The 21,908-nt window shown below is 45.9% G+C and overlaps 2 protein-coding genes across 2 annotated transcripts; one reads left to right on the top strand and one right to left on the bottom strand.

Moving 5' to 3' along the window:
- The first annotated feature begins 10,336 nt into the window (after window positions 1–10,336).
- LOC124654354 (probable inactive receptor kinase At1g27190) lies at window positions 10,337–11,912 on the top strand. The gene is made up of 2 exons (XM_047193367.1): window positions 10,337–11,063; window positions 11,584–11,912. Exons 1-2 carry the CDS (start codon window positions 10,337–10,339, stop codon window positions 11,910–11,912), a joined length of 1,056 nt encoding a protein of 351 aa, XP_047049323.1.
- A 3,413-nt stretch (window positions 11,913–15,325) lies between these two features.
- Window positions 15,326–21,635, bottom strand: LOC124688322 (protein RAE1-like). Its single transcript, XM_047222016.1, has 12 exons — window positions 21,527–21,635; window positions 20,569–20,649; window positions 20,387–20,473; window positions 20,238–20,303; window positions 19,940–20,133; window positions 18,951–19,092; window positions 18,736–18,816; window positions 17,393–17,521; window positions 16,760–16,837; window positions 16,160–16,231; window positions 15,792–15,872; window positions 15,326–15,713 (listed from the first exon to the last, which is right to left on the bottom strand). The coding sequence occupies exons 2-12, from the start codon at window positions 20,620–20,622 to the stop codon at window positions 15,666–15,668; spliced, it is 1,032 nt and encodes a 343-aa protein (XP_047077972.1). The 5' UTR covers window positions 20,623–20,649; window positions 21,527–21,635; the 3' UTR covers window positions 15,326–15,665.
- Between the last annotated feature and the right edge of the window lie 273 nt (window positions 21,636–21,908).

Raw genomic sequence — 21,908 nt, 5'->3', positions numbered from 1 at the left:
GGCCGGGGCGGTGACGGTCGGAACAACACCAGCGACATCGCCAGGAGGGGAACGAACGAGGCTGTCCTCGAGTACGAGTGAGGATGAGAGAAGGAGAGTGGGGGTCGGGTTGGGTTCAACCCAACCGGCTCAGTCAATTGGGTCGGGTCTGATCAAACCAATTGGGCCTTGCCCATTCTAACCAAAATTGCCTAATATAAATTTTGATTTTATTCCTATAAGATTATTTTACTATGTATAAGGACCTAACCATGAGCAAATATTTTCATAATAATAAAAAAATAAATAACAATATTAAGAAAAAATCTAAAATAAATATTAAATTATAATTAGAAGTTATTTCCTAACTTCAATTCATTAGGAAATAATGATTTCCTTAAAACTATATTTAATCCTGCCAAATTCATGAACTAATTTATAACCACATAAAAATATGGCTTAAACCCTAGAAAAATATTAAAGAGATTAATAGTGTTTCTCTTCAAGTAAATTTAAGTATTAATAAGGTAAATGCCAAACTCAATAGTAACTTAAACTTAAGATTTATTTAATAACTTCAATTTGCTCATCAATTTATTTTATAACAAATAGGAAAAACCAATTCCATAATTCCAAATGCAACTCTAATTCTATTAGGAATAAAACTCTAACTCCATCATTTTATGTGAAACTCTAAAACCCTAGGAATTGTTAAATGTGATCATATGAACTTGACCTTCATTCATAGATCCATAATTAGCCACTAAGTGCATATCTATGTCCACATAAAATATAGGAGCCTATCACTAATAAATTAGTATTTCATCCTAATAAAACCTAGTTGATCAAGTAGGATCAAACAAGTCTAAACCCTAGCTCCTACTGCCAAAACCATCATCCTTATTTATCATCACACCATTGTGATGAACTCCAATAACAACTATGCCAAATATTGTGCGTTACATACCATACTCCACTAAACCCTACTAGTATTAGATACTTATGAAAACATAATATCCAGGAGCCACATATGCCCTATTTAAGTGGATTCAATAATAAAACCTAGACCACCCCAACCCTAATTAATATACTTCTTATTCCTTAAGAAGTATGTTCTTGAAAAATTATTCTTTTGAAGTAAATAAGAAAAAGCCATCAACCATGCCTACTAGAACCTATAAACAATAGCCATCTATCACCAGTAAGATGAACCAACCTTGATAGCAACCATGTATAAATAATAGCTTAGGATGCCTAGGCTTAACTCAACCTTAAAATCCCTAGGTGTCGATGAATCCAAAATTGTTGTGATCATTCTAATTCTTACTCTAGAAACCAATTAGAACCATAGTAAACCATAGAACTCCACAACCCTAATTATCATACATGTTCTTTATCAAGGAACATGTTCTTAAAAAAGTTATTCTTTTGAAGTATATGATAAGTAATCATTAACCATATCATATTGTATTAAAACCCACAACAGTTTACTACAAGTTAGGATTATACCAAATCTCATTGTTATGTGCTTTTAATATTATTGTTGAGATGTATTGCATTACTTATTTATGATACCAAGTAATCAACCTTAATAAGAACCTTGTTTGTGAATCACTCTAAAAGTGCAACACACTCTAAACCAATCATACCAACTCACTAATCCTAAATCATTGGGGTTAGGTCACGCTTAGAGCGATTGCATCTCATACTTATGCATTACTGCATCCTTGCCAATCTTTTAAACATCGTCCTTACCGGACGACGATGCTATTTCAGAATTTGGAGTTATTGCGTATCGAAGACCTTGACTGCATAATCTTGCAGTCAAGAAAGGCAAGTTCATCACTTGCTCATGTCATTTGAGTATTTTTACCAAATTACTTGCAAAGTACTATATTTATCACTATTGCATCAAAAGCAAAACCACTACTTTCATAACTATGAATATGACTATGTGGTGGGCAATGGAACCATGGATTGTGTTGATATGGTGGAGATTCCATTGCAAGGGTTTATATCAATCTAGGATTAAACAACAAATATCGTCCAGTGATTCTTGTGCCGTAAAACTCGTGTTAACCATGAGATCTGGAGTGGGACAGAATAGTTAATTGTATTTCCACCTCTCGTACATCAACGGATGCGCTTACCGTAGACACTTGACCCAGGTTGGGCAAGCGGTGGGGTGGGGATCCCATTCTAATTCCCCACGGTAATGTGGTCTATGATGGGTTGCATCTACCGGCGAAGGAGTTTTCTTAATTAGTCCCAGACTGTCGTCGTGGTCGGGGTCCATCCTTAATTGGTATAAGAGGACCGGCGAGGACCCAGGGTCGGGGATTGCAACAAAGGGTGGGTGTGCGAGGTAGCGGAGGAATATGATTGGCTATGACCTTATACCGGGCCTCACACCAAAGGAAGTGTGGACGAGAACTATAGACTCGGTTGGCACCAAGGTTAAGATCTCTTATGGGTAAAGCAACACACCTGTGCAGAGTGTAATGAATCGTGACCTGTCACTCTCTGTTCTGGGTTTGGAACTGCGAACGTTGCCGAAAAGGAACTCCATGAAGTTCTAGTATACCGGTGAAGGCCGACGGACATAGTTCTTCTGAATAAAAGCAACCTTTTGAAGAAATGGTTATAAAAACCTGCATTGGCATTAGACTTTTTGGTCTAATGCTGTAGCTAGTGCATTAAACACCTCTTCCCTATAATGAACTTGTTGAGTACGCTCGTACTCATCCCACTCTTAAATCCCCTGCTTAGATATGGAGGCATCGAAGGAGGATCTACAGTACAACTCGAAGACCGAGGAGTCAACAACTACTTTAAGGGATATGAACCTATCAGAGGAGTCAAACACCACATCCAACAAGGAGACAACCTAGATTAGCAATAGAAGGGAACTAGCTTCCTAAACCTAGCTCCTATTTAGCTAGAATCTATTCTTAGCCTCTATAGCTAGTTAAATACTCTACAAATAGAGTTCATGATAAGACTAGACTACGAGTCGTTCTTCTGGAGTTTATTTGCAGTTTTACCTCATTGTAAAGTAGGAGGCTGTGATGATCTTATGTAACAGAGTCAATGTTGTAAGTCTATAGACATGTCTTGGACCCGCATATGTTTCTGTTGTACCACTCTGAGTGATATAATACTAGTGGAACGGTGTTTTATTGGTATTATATCAGACTTGCATACTACACCATGCAGTGGTATGCTGGGTCACCACAAAAATTTCCATGTAATAATCTAGTGTCCTACATGGGGAGCACACCTCTTAGTTTTTTTTTTTTTTTTGAAACGAGGCAAAAGCTTTGCCTTTCATTGATATAGGAGAAAAGATTTGGCCCGTTTATAAGGAAAACTGGCCGAAAAAACCTTACAACACGACACCACACGCCAGCCCCGAGGCTGCGCTCCACACGGGTCGACGACCAACCAGGCCGACACCACACCTCAACGCAACAGGCGGAGGCGAAAGACCGGAGCCACCGCTCCAACTACCACGCCGGCCCCGAGGCCGCGCCCCACCTGGCCGAAGACGAACTCGCCTCCGCCGAAACCACCAAAACATTCCGCAAGACCCTCTGACCGGTGGACGTCCAAAGCGAGGCCCCAAGAGGCAAAGCGACACAAGAGCGCCGCCCACGCCCGATCCCGCGAGGGATCTAGGGTTTCCCCCGGAGAGCCCGGGCGGAGATCATGAAACACCCGCTTCGACGACGCCTTCAAGAAGGATGTGGCGCCCATGAGCGTCACCGTCGTCGGTCTAGGCCGGCCGCCAAGACTAAGCTTTCGCCCAGCGAAGAGTCTCAAAACCTCGCACCCGCCAACAAGGACCGGCAGAAACCACCACCTGCATTCGCCGCAAAGCGACCCCCGGAGAGCCGCCGCACGCACCCCGCAGCCTCGGACGCTCGTCAACTTGCAGCAACTTCAAGGCCAACCACTAGCCGCCGCCGCGCAGCCCTCCCGACACCAACAGCCAGAAGCCACCGGAGCACCGCCGAAGAGCACCGTGGGTGCCGCCGGAACGCCACATAGAGGGGACGCCGACCAACACCGACACGGGGCTCAAGGACGAACGCCGAAGCCCGGCCGTCGCGACGCCCACGCAGCCACCGCGGCTGCCGAGGAAACTGGGGCCGCCGCCCCGGAGCGCCCTTCACCCTGCTCCTCCTACCAGGGATACCCCGCGCCCGCCCCGGCCACCGCACGCCGGTGACGGCGCGCCTCCACCACGCCACGCCTCAGGCCGCCCCGCCCCGAGCAGGCCAGCTCGGCCGAGATCCAGATCGGCCGCTCGCCATCTGCCCCGCCACAAGCCTCCAGACGCGCCACCACGCAGCGCCCAACCGCCGCGACCCAGCAGCCTCGAGAGCAGCCTCCCGCGCCGCCGCACACCACCACCTCTCCGTTCGCCGACGCGCACAGCCAGAAGAACTCCGCCCGCCACAAGGAGAGGGAGAGGAACCGCCCCGCCGCCACCTTCCCTGGGGGGCGCAAGGCTTTGCCTGCCCCCCTCCGGCGGCGGCGAAGTGAGGGAGGCGGAGGGTGGGGGTTAGAAGTGGCGGCGGCTAGGGTTTCCCCCGGAGTCGCCCAAGGAGGGCGACGCGGGGGGTCGGGGGGCACACCTCTTAGTTCGATGGTGGTTACAATGGGCTAATGCATTCCTGACTATTCAGGTTTGAGTGTCCGCACTCGCAATCTAGTGACGCACACACAATCAATTATAGTAAAATCGCAACGTTTTGAATTTCTTCCACTTAAATCTAAACATTTAGTATACCTCCATTTCAAAGTTTAAGATTTTTTTTTAATGTCAAACCAACTAATGTTTCACTAAACTTTTAGAAAAATATATCTACAAATATGCTATTTTGTAGATACCATATGAAAATATATTTCATTATCTATCTAATGATATTAGATTGTTTTACATGTTAATTATTTTTGGCAAAAACTTGGTCAAACTTGACAGAGTTTGACTTTGTGAAAAAAAAAGATAAGCTTTAGAACGGAGGTATAGTATTAATTAACCAAATCACTAGCCTTGCTCCTCCACCACCAGCTCCTGAGAAGGCTATGATTTGGAGTTTCGCGTTGAAGATGCAGGGCCGTGGTGTAAACTCCCAGGAGCTGGCGACCGGCGACTTCCCGTCCACGGAGGGCCTGTACCTGATCCAAGCCATCAAGAGGTACGGCGGCGGCGGGTGCGCCGCCTGCGGCATCGAGCTCGCCATCGACATCGGGATCCAGAGGGCGTCGTTGTAATTTTTCTTTGTGGGTCTTTCTGTAAGAACGAAACTTTAATGTCATTTCCTTTTCCTCCGCAAAAAAAAAAAGATAGACCCCGATCTAGCTAGGCCACCGAGAGTTGCAAGTGATGCCATGCACACGTACGTGGTCGCAAAACCGTCCCAGATTGTCAAAAGATCGATCGATCCATCGATCACCCGATCGAATGCATTGCGCGCCTTTTTCGAATAGAAAAGGCTAATTAAATACATCACTCTGCTCACAATTTGGAGAATGTGGAGGTCGCACATTGGCGTACGTCATCGAAGATCTTGTGCAAGCCCTTCTCGTTGAAGCCAGGTTCTGCTGGAAGCTAGCTGGTGCCACGGCACTTATCCGGGGTTGCCTCTCCACACGCTTGGCCTCCTAAGAGCATCTCCAGTCGCGTCCCCCAAACCGTCCCCCAAAGCGATTTGGGGCGCGCCGGACAAAAAAATGTTCCCAGCCGCGCGCCCCAAAGGCCCTTTTTGTCCGGCGCGGCCCGATACGGTGTCCGGCGTCCCGAGCCCGTCCCCGTCCCACGGGGACGCACCGGGCACGCCGGACACAACGAAATGAGAGGCGAGGAGGCGCGGGGCCGACCCGTCTGCGGCTCGGACGCTCAACCGCCACATACGTAGCGACGGTGCAGTTGCCAGGAAGCGGAACCGTCGCATTGGCAACCGCGTCGACGACGCGCCAACCCCGCCGGAATGGAGCGCCGACTCCTCGGAAGAGCAACCGCTGCTCTCTTCGACTTCGCGCCGCCGTTCATCCGCGCTCAATAAGACCCGTACGTACGCCGTACGCACGCCACCATTCATCCAAGCCTTCATCCGACACCTCCAGCGACGATGAGCTACATCTCCCAGCTCCCGTCCGACACCTCCGGGCCGAGGGAAAGCCTGCTGGCTGGCGCCATTGGTGGGAGAGAGCCAGGACGCCGAGCAGCGGCGACGATTCCCCGCCGCCAGTTGACAGCGAGGAGGAATGGCTGGGCTGGGAGGAGGACGCGGAGGAAGAAGAGAGCGAGGATGCGGCGGCGGCGGTGGCCCGTGCGAAGGCGAAGGCGGCCAAGGCCAAGGCCGCCAAGGCCAAGGCCAAGGCCAAGGCAAAGGCGCAGCCGACGAGCACCGCCGACGACGAGGAGGACTCCGACGCGTCGGGCGCCGACACCGCCTCTTCGGAAGAGGTGACGAGCAGGAAGCGCCACCGCGATGACGACGACGAGGCGGGGCCATCGGCGAAGAAGAAGAAGTAGATAGTTTATATGTATTTTATTATATTTTTCCGAAGTTTTATATATAATTTGTTTATGTTCAACCGATTTGAATATTAGTAAATAGTTTTTTTCTAGCCAAAAAAAGTACTTTTAATGTTTGGGGGCGGCGTTTGGGGGACGCGGCTGGGGAGCGACGTCCCCCAAAAGCGGCACGAACAAAACACGTCTCCCAAACGCTCGATCCAGCGCCCTTTGGGGGACGGTTTGGGGGACGCGGCTGGAGATGCTCTAATGAGCTAAGCATGGAAGGTTAACAAATACAGTATTAGCTTTGTATAGTTGTTTTTCTATCACTCTTGATTTCTCTTATTTTCTTTTGTAGCTTTGCTACGTGTTGCACTTCACCCGTTTTCTTTGTAGTTTTCTTCTAATATACAAAAAAGACACGTGTTTGGCGTCTGTTCTATCCGAGAAATAAAAAAAAAGGTTGCAATCAGGTTTTTTTATGTTTTAATCTCCTCTAGGAAACTACCTGCAGCTAGGGGCGCGCGCCTTGCATGCACAGGCAAGAATGACTTCAACCCTAAGTAGAACATCATACGCACCCAGCAGGGCAGGCATGCACTTTCTTCTTTAGATTTCAACCGTGAAGAATATGATGCCTTTCGCGTCCACTTGTTTGTTTGTCTTTCTGTCTCACTACATTAGTCAATCCACTTTGCTATAAGATATGTCTGCCAGACAAATCCTAGTACTATATAACAAAAAAGCAATGTAAAGTAGCATTGCATCATATTATCTGATATAACAAAAAAGCAAGCTGTAGTATCCTTACAGAAATTGCTGGAGAATATCTCTCTTGTGTTGAGCCCCGGCTACCCCTGGGTCGTCCCCTCCTGGAAACCCTAACCCCCCGTCGCCGCCTTTCCCACCCCTCTTCCCTCTCCTCGCCGTCCCCTGAGGCTGCCGCCGGTGAAGCCCGGCGCAGCCGGTGATGGGGGAGGTGGGGATCTGCGCGCGGGTCCCCTGGTGCGGCGGTATGGAGGCTGGCCTCCGCGCTGGGGGGATGCCCCCGGCCTGGCAGCGCGGCCCTCCTCTCCCTTCCTCGCCTCGGCCTCGCCGGGCTTGGGTGGCTGCGGGGTGTTGCTCCTCGTCCAGGTCTGGGACCACGGTAGCAAGGGCGGCGACCCTGGATAGCGGTGACGGCGTCGACCTGGCGGCGGGTGGCGGGCGTCCGGTGCTGCTGATGTGGCACCACGGTGGTGGTCTTCTCTTTCGCCGGAGGAGATCGGCTAGTTGTGTGGCTAGCCTTGGCGGACCTCGCGATCCGTCGTCTAGCTCCCGATGGCGAGGCGTAGCTGCCGGTGAAAGCCGGCGCGGACTTCGGTCATGGCGGATGATAGCGGCGCAGTTCGTCGTTACCTTGTTGAAGGCATTGTCTCTGCAGTCCGCGTTTTTCGCCTGGGCTGCTCTAGGGGAAACCCTAGACCCGGGTCTCCCGGATCGGACGATGGCGGCGCGCACCACCGTTCTAGCTGTTGGGGGCATCGTTTTTGGAGCAGACAACATATGGTGGTGGTGTTGAGGTGGAGCAGTGTGCTTTTGCTGTGTCGACGTCGTCGAGTCGCCGCGGCATGGTGCAGTGGTGTCTCGAAGACGGATGCAGTGTGATGGACGCGCGCAGGATGGTGGAGTCGTCTGGCGCCGTGGCGGCATCGATGGTAGACCTGGCATGGTCAATGCGATGATCTCTCTTGAAGATGGAGTCAAGGAAGACGGCGGTAGCAACTTCTATGGCGTGTGCGTTGGCGTGCGCTAAGAGTCTGCTTGACTGGATGTGCTTCTCATCTGCTATTTGGTGTCCTGGGAAGGCATTTGGTTTTTTGGATGATGTGAGTTGGTGAACTGTCACCCCCTTCATCCCTCTGTAGGTTTAGCGAGGTGGCTTCGAGTTTAATATTTTGTATTACTCTTGTAAGATGTGGTAAATAATCTAATAAAAAGCTGTGTGCATCCCTTGGATGCAGAGCTGGGGTGATATTTCCCCCATTTTGAAAAAAAAAATCAGTACACTTCAATACATATTGCATGCATGCCTTGTTTAAAACATAATTTACATATTGCATGCGCATCAAAAGTAACTATACATCTATACATTTTGTAGAAAAAGATTTTTAGTTCATCTCAACGATTATACTGCTCTTGTCCACATATATACAACATATACGTCCTCGGTCCTTTCGCTCCCTTTTAGTTGACTCTAATTTAGTACAACTTGTTCAGCCGAACTACCCATTTCTTGGACTCCACATATGCTGGTATACATACAAGATAGAAAAGAAACCGGCCGGTGTTTTCCATGCATTGAACAATATTTACAGGTGAAACCGCCTCAATCCAGAAGGATTTGTATACATGTATACACATCTTGGCCAAGTGCGCAAATCAACTGACCACTAACCTGCTAAAAAAAACAAAACTGATCACTAGGCAGAGAATAGTAAGATTTTTTTTTAAGAGCGCATCCTTTTGTTTCTAAATAAAGCGGCTTGTAAGCGTTAGTCGCATTAGGCTTTGTCGTTTATGTGAAATATTTGGAAATGCATGTACAGTGCATCCATCCATCAACGACGACTATAAGTAGTCCCCATTCCCCACCCCCCTCGATCTACCCTGCCGAACAGGACCATCAGCGAGGAGGAACGTACTACTGGAACTCGTCAGGTACCTCAGCTTCTCAAGGCTTATAGCCTTCCTTCTTACTGTGCCCCATGCTTCTTATTCTCCTCCTCCTCCTCCTATTGTTTTTACACGACTACTCTATCTAGCTGCTGCACTTGCATACCCTCCTCCTCCTCCTTCTTCTTCCGTTTGCCATTCCGGATATAGATTCAAGGGGTCCGGTTCGGCCGACTTACCCGCTGGACCGAACCTCAATTATGTTACCATTGGGGTAAAGGGTCTACCCTAAATTTTTTAGGTCCAACACAAACCTCACCCGTTCGACCCTAGGGACCATGCTTTATCACGCAAGTGCCTCGATCCGTCCCATGCATACTCCCATGCATGGCAACCTGTGCGCGATCGAGCCACCATCTGGCAAACCTCCAGCCCATGTACGGTCGATGCACGTTTACTTTGGGGATTGGGTAAAACTTTTTCTCTGGCACCTGCATGCAGCCATGGGAGTATCGACGGACAATAATCTACCATCAGCACAGGGCGTACTTGAGTGCTTTCGAATTCCCTGGGTGGGATTTTTTTCCTTTTTTTTTTGCTGTAACTTTGGCGGGCCACGGGGGATGGAATAACCTTTATATCATCAACAAATTTACAAAGTCAGGAATTAGATTTTTAGAGGAATTAGATTTTTAGAGGAAAGCGGGGTAGAAGAGATATATTCAGAGTGGCTCGAAGGAGTCACACCAAGCAACTAGATAATTTTTGACAGCGGGAGAATTACAGCGGTGAGCCCAAAGCCACTGAAAAGCACTAGAACTCTGCAAGTGCTATATATACCTTCATATAGATAACCTTGCCGCGAGAGATATTGTTATTCTGTCATATGTGTTTGTAACTTGTCCTTTTCTTCTGTGCGTATCAATATATGCTGCATGTTTGACTTACTTTGTCTTGTCGTTCGCCACATCTAGTACTGCCTGCCTATTGACAGTGACCTTAAACATATTTTCTTTTTTGTCATTGGTCAAAAAGAAAAAGTGACTGCAACCCTCACTAGGATCGATGTGTGTCTCCTGCTCGATCGAATCTAACTAAACTTCCCTTACACGTGCAGGGAAAAAAGTAATCGCACGGGCCTTGCCATCCTAGCTAAGGTGCAGCTCGGGCGCCATGTGCCGATCCCCACTCTCGCCTGAGTTCGCTCGCAGATGTGGCGTATTCCCGGTGTACCGGCGAAACAAGAAGGTTACTCGCAGATCTTGCCCTTTGCAGTGCAATGAGCAAGACATAGTTGACGGCCTTCACCCCAGTAGTGTAATTGGCAACGCCGACCACCGTCGTCGCACCTCCAAGTCGTCGTCGGTGTTGTACCGTGTTATCATTCAGGGGCAGGGCACCCCGAGGACGATGGTCGTGAAGAAGTTCCAGCACAATGAAACTGGACCAGATGTGGAGTCCCGCTGCCTAGCAGAGGTGAACCTGCTGGGCAGCATGTGTCACCACAGCATCATCAACCTTGCAGGTCACATCCGCACGGACAGTTGTGTCCTCCTCGTCTACGACCACATGGAGAACGGTAGCCTCCACAAGTGGCTGCACCCGAGCCTACCCCAGGTGCCGGCGGAGGGGGAGGAGACCGTGCGCCTGCGGCCGCTAGACTGGCCGACGAGGCGGGCCATCGCCGTCGACGTCGCATCCGGGATTTGCCACCTGCACCACGGATGCAACAATCTCATCGTCCATCACAACATCAACTCCAACAGCATCTTGCTTGACGGCGACCTCAAGGCCAAGATCGCTGGCTTCGGGTATGCGCAGCTCAATCTTGCCGGCCTAGACCATCCGGTGCCAGCATGGGAGCTTACTGGCACCAACATATTTGGCTACACAGCTCCAGGTGATCACCCCCTACTTTACCGTACGTCCTCAAAAAAATGTTGTCTATAAGTTCTTTGTTTATAAAATTAAAATTTAAAATAAATAATAGTACTACTATGAAAATAAGTACTACTTTGTGTTCTATGTGTATTACAAAGTGGGTCAGGCTGTACAGATTAAGATTTTAACTTTTAAACTATACGCGTATGACTAGCTATAGTCAATTTCCGTTGGGTGAATAATAAAGCTCAGAATTATGGATTTGGACATCTCTGTCAACAACTTACGTATAATTATGGATAGACACACGGCCAGTATGTGGTCTAGGACGAATCCAGTGTCTCTTTGAAGTTTGAGTAGCGTAGGTGCGAGTGTGACTACGTCCTGGCTCCCACCAACCACATATATACCCTTTTCAATTAAATCAATCATTCAGTATGACCTGTAGCTCAATATGATCTAGGCCATTTTAGTTTACCAAAATATCTTATAATTGGAATAGAGGAAGTAGTAATTAACAAGGAATATCCTTGCTGCAGAGTATACGACCGAGGTAACCCAAAAGGTGGACGTCTACGGCTTCGGTGTGGTGCTGCTGGAGCTCGTCACCGGTCGGGTGGCTAACCAGGCAGCTGTGGATGGCCACTTGGCGACCTGGGCAGGAAAGCACTGCAACCAACTGCTGAAGAACAATGCAGCAGGTTTCAACAACGATGCTGCCGACCACAATATCCCAGATCGCGCACGGCACCTCAAGGAGATGGCAGCCATGTTCAGGCTGGGCGTCAGTTGCACTGTTAGAGAGGCGTCTGAAAGGCCGTCTATAAAGACGGTTCTCCAACACCTCCGGGGTCATGGTCGCTTTTAGTACCGGCCGATGCTCTCTTTTGAAGGAGCCACTAGCTACATACATATATGTATCTCCATAGTATATATGCAGTTTGGTTGTATTACCAGGTTTATCCCCATGGTTGGTATTCAATCTGGATTGGGTACTCGTAGTGGGTTTCCTGGTAATGCAGGGACTTCCTTTTCATCGATCCCACTTTTGAAACTAATAAATATATGGAAAAGGAGAAAAATTACCAGTATCTCTAAGAAGGTTCTCTCTCAGCTGCCAAGTTGGCTGCCAGCTCAGATGAAGTTGCAGTCGGAAAGAGAGTGTGATGCAAGTCCAGGTTAGCTTCTGCAGCTTTTAAACTGGATTGCCGGATAGCTTAGCCTGGTTATTGAACTACACAATTCCGGTCCTAGAACAGCAAGTTCTGGTAGAAATTCTTGCATTCATGCATCATCTAGTCATAACAAAGCCAGGCACATTTTCGAAAAATAAACAAAATAAAGCCAGATCAATTATACAAAAGGGAAACCTAGTCATACCGCATAATATTTTAGATACTTTCACAAGATGTTCAACTCTATGATGAGTCTACAAAGGGTTAGTTCGTAAAAAAAAAGTCTACAAAGGGTTCGCCAAACAATTAAATTCTAGTATTTTAAATTATTAACTGGAAGTTCGGTTAAGAAGATAAAAGATAACTGTGAACATGTAGAAACCAGCCTTCTTAACCAACTAAAACACTCTCAGTCGTTTTGTCCGATATTACTCCAGCTCGGTATTCAGTTATATTCTCTTCACATCAATCATCTCACTACTCATAATGCACTGGAATTAAATACACATTACTTGGCCATAAAGCACTTGAACAGCTCAGTTGACCAGTACATGAACAAACCATGCATCTAGCATTGTCCCAGCTGAACAAAATAGTGATAACGGAGTAGGTTCATTGCTAGTACAGCTCCAAAATTGCATCTTCAGATATATATAGCAGGATTTTTTTTAAAAAAAGGTACATATAGAAGTATATAACAGACCCCATTTCGTTATGCTCTAAACTACTTTCCTTCACAAACAAAACAAGAAAAGGGCATGGTCAAATCTCATTTCTAGAGTTTCTAATAATAACAATCATAATTTGGTGAGAATCATATATAGCTCCACTACCAAAGATCACTGATGGAGCACACTTCGTCTCAGGCTTTCCTTACATAAATAAAGCCAATCCTATAGCTAAATTTCTCGGCTGATACGAAGTTTCGCGTACCTGGTTACGATGATATATCCACGTTCCCTTCTATAACCCCTAAAAGTCCAAAGAGTTGACAGCTGTAGAATGATAACCCGAAGGACCAACAGAGCGACTGGAAGATTTCAGCCACCTGTTTGTTAAGCACTTAAGCAGTCAGCCAGCCCCGACAAAAAGAAGAGCTTTTCCCCATCACACTTGTCAAGCCTCCACATCAGCTGAACTCCATGTCGTTCAGGAAATCATCCACCGGCTGCCATCCCACCGGAGGCAACTTGATCCCGAGATCATCAAAATGCATCACTGGGATGATGCTGTCCGAGACAAGGTCGAACGCTGGCTGCTCCAGGAAGCCATTGATGAGAGCCTGCTGCTCCGGAAAGTCACCGAGAAGCACCAGCAGCGATGGATCACAGGAAGGGGCAGATGCGTTATCGGGCGGCACATGGGGCGGCTGGGCATCGCCGGCACTAGCAGCGGTAGTGGTTTGGTTCGCCACGCCAGGCAGCTTGACGGACTCCATATCTGAAGCTGTCACGGCCTCCTCGGCTGTACCAGAGCAAGTGAGCTGCAGTGGGATCCGCTGCTGCGGGACCTTCATCTGAGCCGCGTAGGTGCCGCACTGACGCCGGTGCACACCGTGTCCGTGGAGCTCCATGTCCGGATTAGCTGACTTCCTTTCTCTGGCCTGAACTTCATTTTGGTTCAGAGAAAACTGAACCTCAGATTTTACCTTGGCTGCCGCCGGCGACTGCTTCAGGCCTTGGGAGCAGACCTCTCCTTCACCGCACTGACGCCGAGACACGCCGCGTAACTGGGTCGTCCTTCCCTCTGCCTCCGCAGCCGCAGGTTGCGCGAAATTAGTCACAGCCTTCGCGCCGCGCAGCTTGACGTCGGCGACGTCGTACGCTCTGGCGGCCTCCTCGGCCGTGTCGAAGGTGCCGAGCCACTCCTGATTCCCCTGCCCCGACGTGATGTAGGCCGAGCACCTGCCGGACCGCCGCCGTTGCACGCCGCGGAAGCCCGTCCAGGTGTCCGACCGGGCCGCCCTCCTCTTCCTCCCGGCCGGAACGATGGTCACCTCGTCGTGCTCCACCGCCATCGCGCCCGAGCTCGAGCTTTCTCGCCGGACGCTCTCGACCATCATCCTCCCCTGGTCGGTCGACGGCGGCGGCGAAAACCCTCGATGCTCGGTGGATTTGGGGCGCTCTAGTATTACCTTATCTCCAACTTTGATTGGCTGGGCCACAGTCGACAGTAGCTCTATTTTTGAACACAGCGAATTTAAAGGCAACAGTATCTACCAGTGTCATATGTACCATCCACTCTCTGCTTTGAGATTAGTGTGGCTTTTGACATTTGTATAATATATAAAACTAATAATTGAAACACAAGTTAAAAATTTGTGAAACTAAAGTGATACATTAAAAATATTGTGAAACATTCTGATAAAAAGTGAAATTGATGACATCGATGCTAACATCACTCAGGTTTACAAAATATTCGTGTTTCGGTTATATTTTAATTATATTTCAGATTCATTTCATAATTTTGTGTAAGGATTTGTCAACACATAGCCGATGTACTCCTGTCACTCCTACTTTTAGAGAACTCTATTGAATGATCAATGCACACATATACTGATGTGGTGTTTTTTTCTAACCATAACTAAATCTTTATTGATCACTGCACACGTATCTCGGGAAAAGACAACACACATATGCAACATTGGGGGACAATATTTGCAGCATTAAAGCAACATTTGCCCAGAATCATTACAGTATCTTGCTCGTATGTTCACAGCAAAATGCACGAGAGTCTGAAGCATGTCGAAAAACCCATGCAACATTGAAAATCTGGGTAAAAACTAGCCTTGTTGGAGCATTGTCGAATGTTGTCGAATGGGCTCGTGTACAACGAATTCAAACCCTGGTGCCACATCGGGTCAGCCCGACCCATTACTTGTCCTCCTAGAACTAGCATGAAAATATTCGACCCACTTAATTATGCATTCATAATGTTTTCTTAACACAAACATCTAGCGTTTGGGCATCAAAGTTACATTACTTTAGGAATCAAGAAGTACACAGATTCATCAGGACAAAGTGCGTGTTTAGTGAAGACTTCACAAACCAAAACAGGCGATCTTTTTTAGTTCCCGGGTGTTGAAGACTTGGCAGTTGCTATAATATCAGAATAATAACTCTACCATATATTAGACCCATATTCGCGAAGATCTACATCTCTTGCAACTTGCAAGACAGTAAAATCAAGAGTACACACTGATATGATTATATCACAAAACACAGGAAAACAATATCTTGGGATAACTATGCATTACAGAAACAGCTATGTGCTACGACTCACAGCTAAGTCCCTATCATCGGTGGCTAGGAGCTAGGAGTGGACTTCACATCTACCGGATGGTCGAACCGAAGGAAGAAATTCAGAGGACACAGCAGAGCGAAACAAGGCCCTTGAATATACATGATCTGTTGTACACCTATTGACTTCTGTTAGCCAGGATGAGATCACTTCCGTCCAGTTGCGATTCTTGGCTTTCCTTTCACCTCGGCTTCCTGTTCAAAATGAGGCAGTTTGAGTGCCAAAGCATAACAACATATAAAATTTCAGGAATATGATCATGGCGAAACTACCTGTGGACTGTGGAGATAAATGGATGTCTTTGCAGTTGCAGGATTATGGTTTTCAGCGCCACGGCTCCAGTCATAACAGACCTGCTCTCCAGTAATGATAATTATTATGGCTATTCAGAACTTGGAATTCAAATTTAAGTTATGACCAGATTATTCATTTAAAAACAGCAATTCAACTGGAATAGGAACTCTTCAATAAAGCCGAACATCAGGAACTGATTTCCTCGGCATATTTAGGCGCAGGAGCAAATCACAGATGTGTCACATATCTAAACTCACCCAATTCAAAAACATGGTGATGACATTTCACATGAAGGGTCCTAATTCTTACAAACAATAACAAGACACTCAAGCATCACTTGACTTACCCCATAAGCAAATATTGAGCCATCGTTATTGAAGGTACTGCAAGAAATTGGTTGAGGGCACCGACTAAAAGCCTGTACAGAATCAGTGCAGATAAAATGTGAGAATATGCAAAAGGTGTATGATAAACAGGAGAACTGAAGCAATAAAACTTTGGCACACCCAAAGAGCCCTCTATGCTAAACAAGTAAGCAACTCTGAGAATGGAACACTGAAGTAAGCTATCAAGCTATATCTACAAGCTAAAAGGATATCTGATAGCAAATTACAACTCTGAGAATGGAACACTGAGTGAATATGTAATATCAAGAATAAAAGTGATGACAAAAAGGCTGGCATTGCAAGGCTGGGAAAATGGGAATGGATGGCAACATTATCAACTAATGTTTTCTAGCTCATGACCATGATAGTAAGTTTTTTAGCTTGGCCTTGGTTTCATTTCCCAACATGCATGCACATTGACAAATAATTTATATGCAGGCCATTAACATGTCCACGGATCACAACACAGAAAAACAACATTGGAACAACTAGCAAACAACACAAAAATAATAGACCAACAAGAGTAGAGCTTCAAAACAGGATCTCGAAAACTGACAAACCTTCAGTCTCTGCTTGCTATCCTTATCCCAAAAATTGAAAGCACCATCAGATCCAGCAGTGGCAAATGTGTGATGAACCTGTGCCACAACATGAAATCCCAGATGAAACTTCACTAACAAAATTATCACCAGTAAGTTGGCACTGTTTATTACATTGTCCAGTGATATATAGCCAACAAGCACACTCAACTCAATGGATCTGAATTATCATCATTCAAGCACACCAATCCAATGAATAAGATGTCAAAGTAACCAAAAAGAACAAGACAGAAGCAGAAAAGTTGCTACTAAATGTGCCTGAAACACTAAATAGGTACGATTTGGAGTTTACTCAATCAACCTAAAGCCAATCTGTTGGGAGCATTTTTTGCAACACATTATTTTTTAACATATATGTATGCCTATAAGTACGGTGGTTGTTTGATTAGGTACAGTGTGGTATCAGAATCAATATTAAGTTCTACACCTTTTTGGAAGAGAATAAACTGAGCCTTGGTATTTTGCAGATTAACAGAGACACACTGACTAAAACACAACTACTTTACCATTTTCCATAATAGCAGAAGTGGGATAATGAAACAAAAGACTGGCACATGATAAATAAAGAGAGAGAGAGAGAGAGAGAGATCTCACAGGGTGAAAGTTGAGTGAATTGACAGAGAAAATGTCATTTCCTTCCCTGTGACATTTGAATGTGAAGTTTTTGCTTGACTGTGCATCATCAATATGATGCACACCAACTCTCCCTTCGATGGAGCCCACCTTTAAACAAAAGTAAGGGGTCAGCCACATAGAAATACCCCTTTTGCCTAAAAGTCACATGTTGATGTAGAAAAAGATAAGTATGCACCGGCAAATATTGATTGGTCACCGCATGAATAGATCACTCGCTAAACATATGCCCATATGCAGGTAAACAATAGGAATATATGCAGATCTGCAAATATATAAAGATCTAGAGTTCAAATGCTTGAACCCTTGGATGGTTTTACTATTTGTACTTCAACATGATTTCATGTTCAGGTCGGCATTAACTGCTCTATGCTAAGATCCCTTCTAGAGTTCTGGGGAAGCAAATTGTTTGCAACATAGTTGGAGGCTTGGGAGGTGGTCAAGGCATTAAGATAAACTGCATTCTTTTTCTATGCAACTCTTAACCAGTGGTACTTATATTTGAGCAACATTTCTAGTAATACTCCCTCTGTAAGGTATATTTCAGTATTTGACTGTCCAAATTCAAGCTTTTACTGTAAATTATTCTATCAGATTTTATCAATCGTTTCAAAGTCATAAGAAAGTCCTTTTGAATATGAATCCAATGGTATCAATTTTGTGTCACATAACTCCAATGGTATAGGAATTAATAGTTAGCCACAAGGTGACTTCACAATCAATGTACACAGCCATATATATCCTGAGGGATAGGAAGTTCAAAATACAGGTAACTAAGACTAGTCACAATGGGAGTATCATACGTAGTATCATGCATGCCATGAAAATCTGAGGTGGCACAACAATTAATGAGAGAGGTGAGAGTGCTATCATAGGTAGATACCGTATCATAACACATAAAACAAGAATATTTAATGTCAAATACATCTTGTACACAAATTTGCATTGAGATTCTATAAAATATTAACAATGATAGAACTATGACTACATCATACTATGCATTAGAGGGGTGATATCATAAATTAGTATCATATGCATGATACTAGTGTATGATACTTACCATTGTGACTAGTCTAAACAGCACTCATTTACTGCAAATGATGTCAGGCCAATATCTTAAATCTTGTAAAACTCAAGCTAGATTAAAACAAGCTAATTGGGCAATAAAATCATATGACGTGTAGAAAAGAACATATGAATAAACTTTAAAGCATTGTAAGAATTGGTCATGTACTTGAACAAAGGGGATTTTGGTTTTGTGTGGTAATGCTGATGGTGAAGGACGCAAGAAAATATAGCATTACCAGGAATCCTTGTTGATCAGGGAATGCAGCAACACACCGTGTCTGGTATTTTAGAGGTGACTGAATACGCTTGAACTCCGTCTAACATACCAGAGATGGGATTAAGTTAGTAAGTTAAGAAACACAAGTGAACGACAGTGAAAACGTGAGCCCCACCATCACCAAAAGAACTGAACCAATGAACAAGTGCATAGTCAGTTCAGGAACACAATGACCTGAGGACTCTGCAAGTTGAAGATGACAATATGACGATCAGCTGTTCCCACAATCATGAGGGGGTAATTCACTGCAAGAGAGTAGCAACGATCTGGCAGTTGCTGGACATGGGCTGGATTTGCTTGCCTCGTGTCCCAATACCTATAAATAGTATGACGGTCAGCATTGAAGGGGGAATAGAACAAATCATAAGCATCAGGATTAGAGGTAATGTTAGTATGTGTTGTGATGAGGCAGTCAAAGCTCAGCCCAAATATTGGTCTTAGCATGATACAGATAAAGTAAGACACAAAGAAACCACAAGTACATAATGCAAGCATACTATCTACACTTACAGCCAGAACACATATTGTTTCCTAAATAATTCTCAGAGATAATCAGGACCTCTGATCCATGCTAAAATTCAAAAAGAACATGTCTAACATTAATAGCATGATGAAGATTTAATATAGTACCCCCTCCATTCCATGTAGAAATGTGTCTAGAAACATCCAAATCAGCGACAACTAATATGGAATGGAGGGAGTAACTATATGCATCGATTGTTAATTTGTAGCAACTTCCAATCTTCCACCATGAGCAAAATCTACTGTAGGTGTAAATAGTACAGATATCTAGAAAGTGCACAACCTTTGATAAGAATATGGCAATACAATTCAGCAAGTAGTAGATCTTTGAGGATCAAAGAAGACATAATGAAATGAGTGGACAGATAAATTAGATGTGATACACCCTCTGCAATATTTGACATAGGTCTTATTGAACTCGGTATTGGCACTTTTCTTCATAAATTGCACATAATTGCTGTTAAATAACTTGGCCAATGTACTATATAAACGTAAAAAACATGAAGTAAAGAAACTACTGAAAAACAACATGAACCCCATAATGCAAACCAGCCATAGGTAGGATTTAAGTTCGAATGGGTGATAAATTTCAATTTCTAAGTAAAGAATACTGAGGGTGCAGAGGATTAGAGTTCCTGCACCTTAGTGTCTTATCCCAGCTTCCCGAGACAAGAAGATTCATTTGAGATATCCATGCGATGTCCTTGACAGGTGCATCATGCATTGCAACCGTCTGAGCCTGCCCACCAGACAGCAGAGGCCACATTTTGACCTGTTTATCGCAGCCTCCAGAGAAGACAGTCGTTCCATCATCCTTCCAAGCCGAACAGAGTACCTGATTGACGGAAAGAAAACAATCATTATACCAGGTAAACTAAAACCACTCTAAATATGGAAGCTCTCTCTCTCTCTCTCAGGAGAAATATATCAAGATCATACTGGCTGATCGTGCGATATGGACGCCTTTGCCTGACTGGTACCGTTGGCTATCTCCCAACACCTCACCTACACAAACCTCAAAGCTATTCACAGTAAGATACATCACAACAATAAATACTGACTGACAATTACAGCAGAAACAAAATTACCTGGTTGTCCCAGGAAGTTGCCACAAGCAGATTACTCTTGGGGCTAAAACTGAGGCTAGAGAGAGAGTCGCCTGGATTAGGCAGGACCTGCATTTAAATGCAAACGTTGCAGAGAATATGTAGTGTTTACCGAATGAGAAAAAGAAAAAAAAAAGCAGAACATTGCCGCAAAAGCATCGCACCTCGAACGACTTGTTCGGGTTTGCGTTTGATGTAAGGCTCGTTAGAGTAGCCATCTCTCCTTGTGCCTGAACCTTGAAATTCTGATTAACCATAAGCAGCAAGTAAAAAAAAAAAAATCAGAACAAGCGCAAGCAGCCCACACGATCTATCAAGCACGAGCGCGAATTACATGACTTAAAGTATCTCAAAGAAATGCATACGCTACAAAAAGTGAACAATGTCTACACTTCATGTGATCACAACCAAGCATCCGCATTAGGGAAGTCATTATTAAATTTTGCGCCACAAAAACTCGCGCCATAACAAGCGTAGGCGCTAATACGTGGTATGCGCAACTTTCCAAATCAAAATACATGTGTGTGCCACTTCGGCATAGTAGTATTGGTCCAAATTCTGTAAAGGTTAACAGAAGAGTAATGCGAGCTGGCGCACATGAACACTTGGACTGGGATCACTTCCCAACACTACAAATGGTGATAACCTGACCACTTATGTGCCTCCAGGACATAAGTGATAAGTGGACTCATTAGTCATTACTGAACAGTGAAATCACTACCTCACTAGTACGAGCTGAACATCCGAAAAAACGCCCAAATGGAACAGCAGGAAGGGGGCGGGACAAAACCTATTCAACAGCAGGAGCAGTACGGGCGCGGCCAGAACCAGGGAGGAGCGGGTGAGGGGAATCAAATTATTCGAAAGCGTTGCTTGCACGAGCCGCTCGATCTCGCTAATCCGCTCCAGGGGCCGCCGGCTAGCAGCGCCGAGCTCGGCACCGACCGCCGGATCAGAGCTCCCCAACCAGCAGCGAAGCGGGAACTAGCACGAGGCGCCGCAGCCACAAGCATTGCGCGAAAGCACAGCCCAGCACAGCACAGCGCCGCCGAATCAAAATCAGGAACCCTAGGGCTAGGAGACGGTGTCGGCGCGGCGGCGGGGTAGGGTTCGGGGGCTTACCGGATGCGATCGCCGCCGCTGGGAATGGGGCGGCGCGGCTGCGACTGCGAGTGGCGCCGAGGAGAAGATTCTCGAGTTCTATGGGGGGACGGTTCCCGCAGGTCGTGGGGTTTGCTGCTGGCTGGCTACAGAGGGAGAGGGCGATGAGATATTATAGGCTTTGGTCTAGCGTCCGATGCACGCAGTGTGGTGGATGTGGTGTCATCCGGTCCGTCCAGATGGAGGGCCAGCCTGCCGTCTACTGTCAGGAGGGCGTCTCCGGTACAGGAAAGCGTACTTCCTACACAGTAGAAGGCGTATTATGAAGAAGAAACATTAGTAATTAAAATAAGTTGTTCATTATATATGTTTTTGGGAGAGTCTGGGGACCGGTTAAAATGTA

Source organism: Lolium rigidum, chromosome 1 (assembly GCF_022539505.1).
Source record: "Lolium rigidum isolate FL_2022 chromosome 1, APGP_CSIRO_Lrig_0.1, whole genome shotgun sequence".
In the NCBI taxonomy this organism is placed as follows: domain Eukaryota; kingdom Viridiplantae; phylum Streptophyta; class Magnoliopsida; order Poales; family Poaceae; genus Lolium; species Lolium rigidum.
This window is presented reverse-complemented; position numbering and strand designations above follow the sequence as displayed.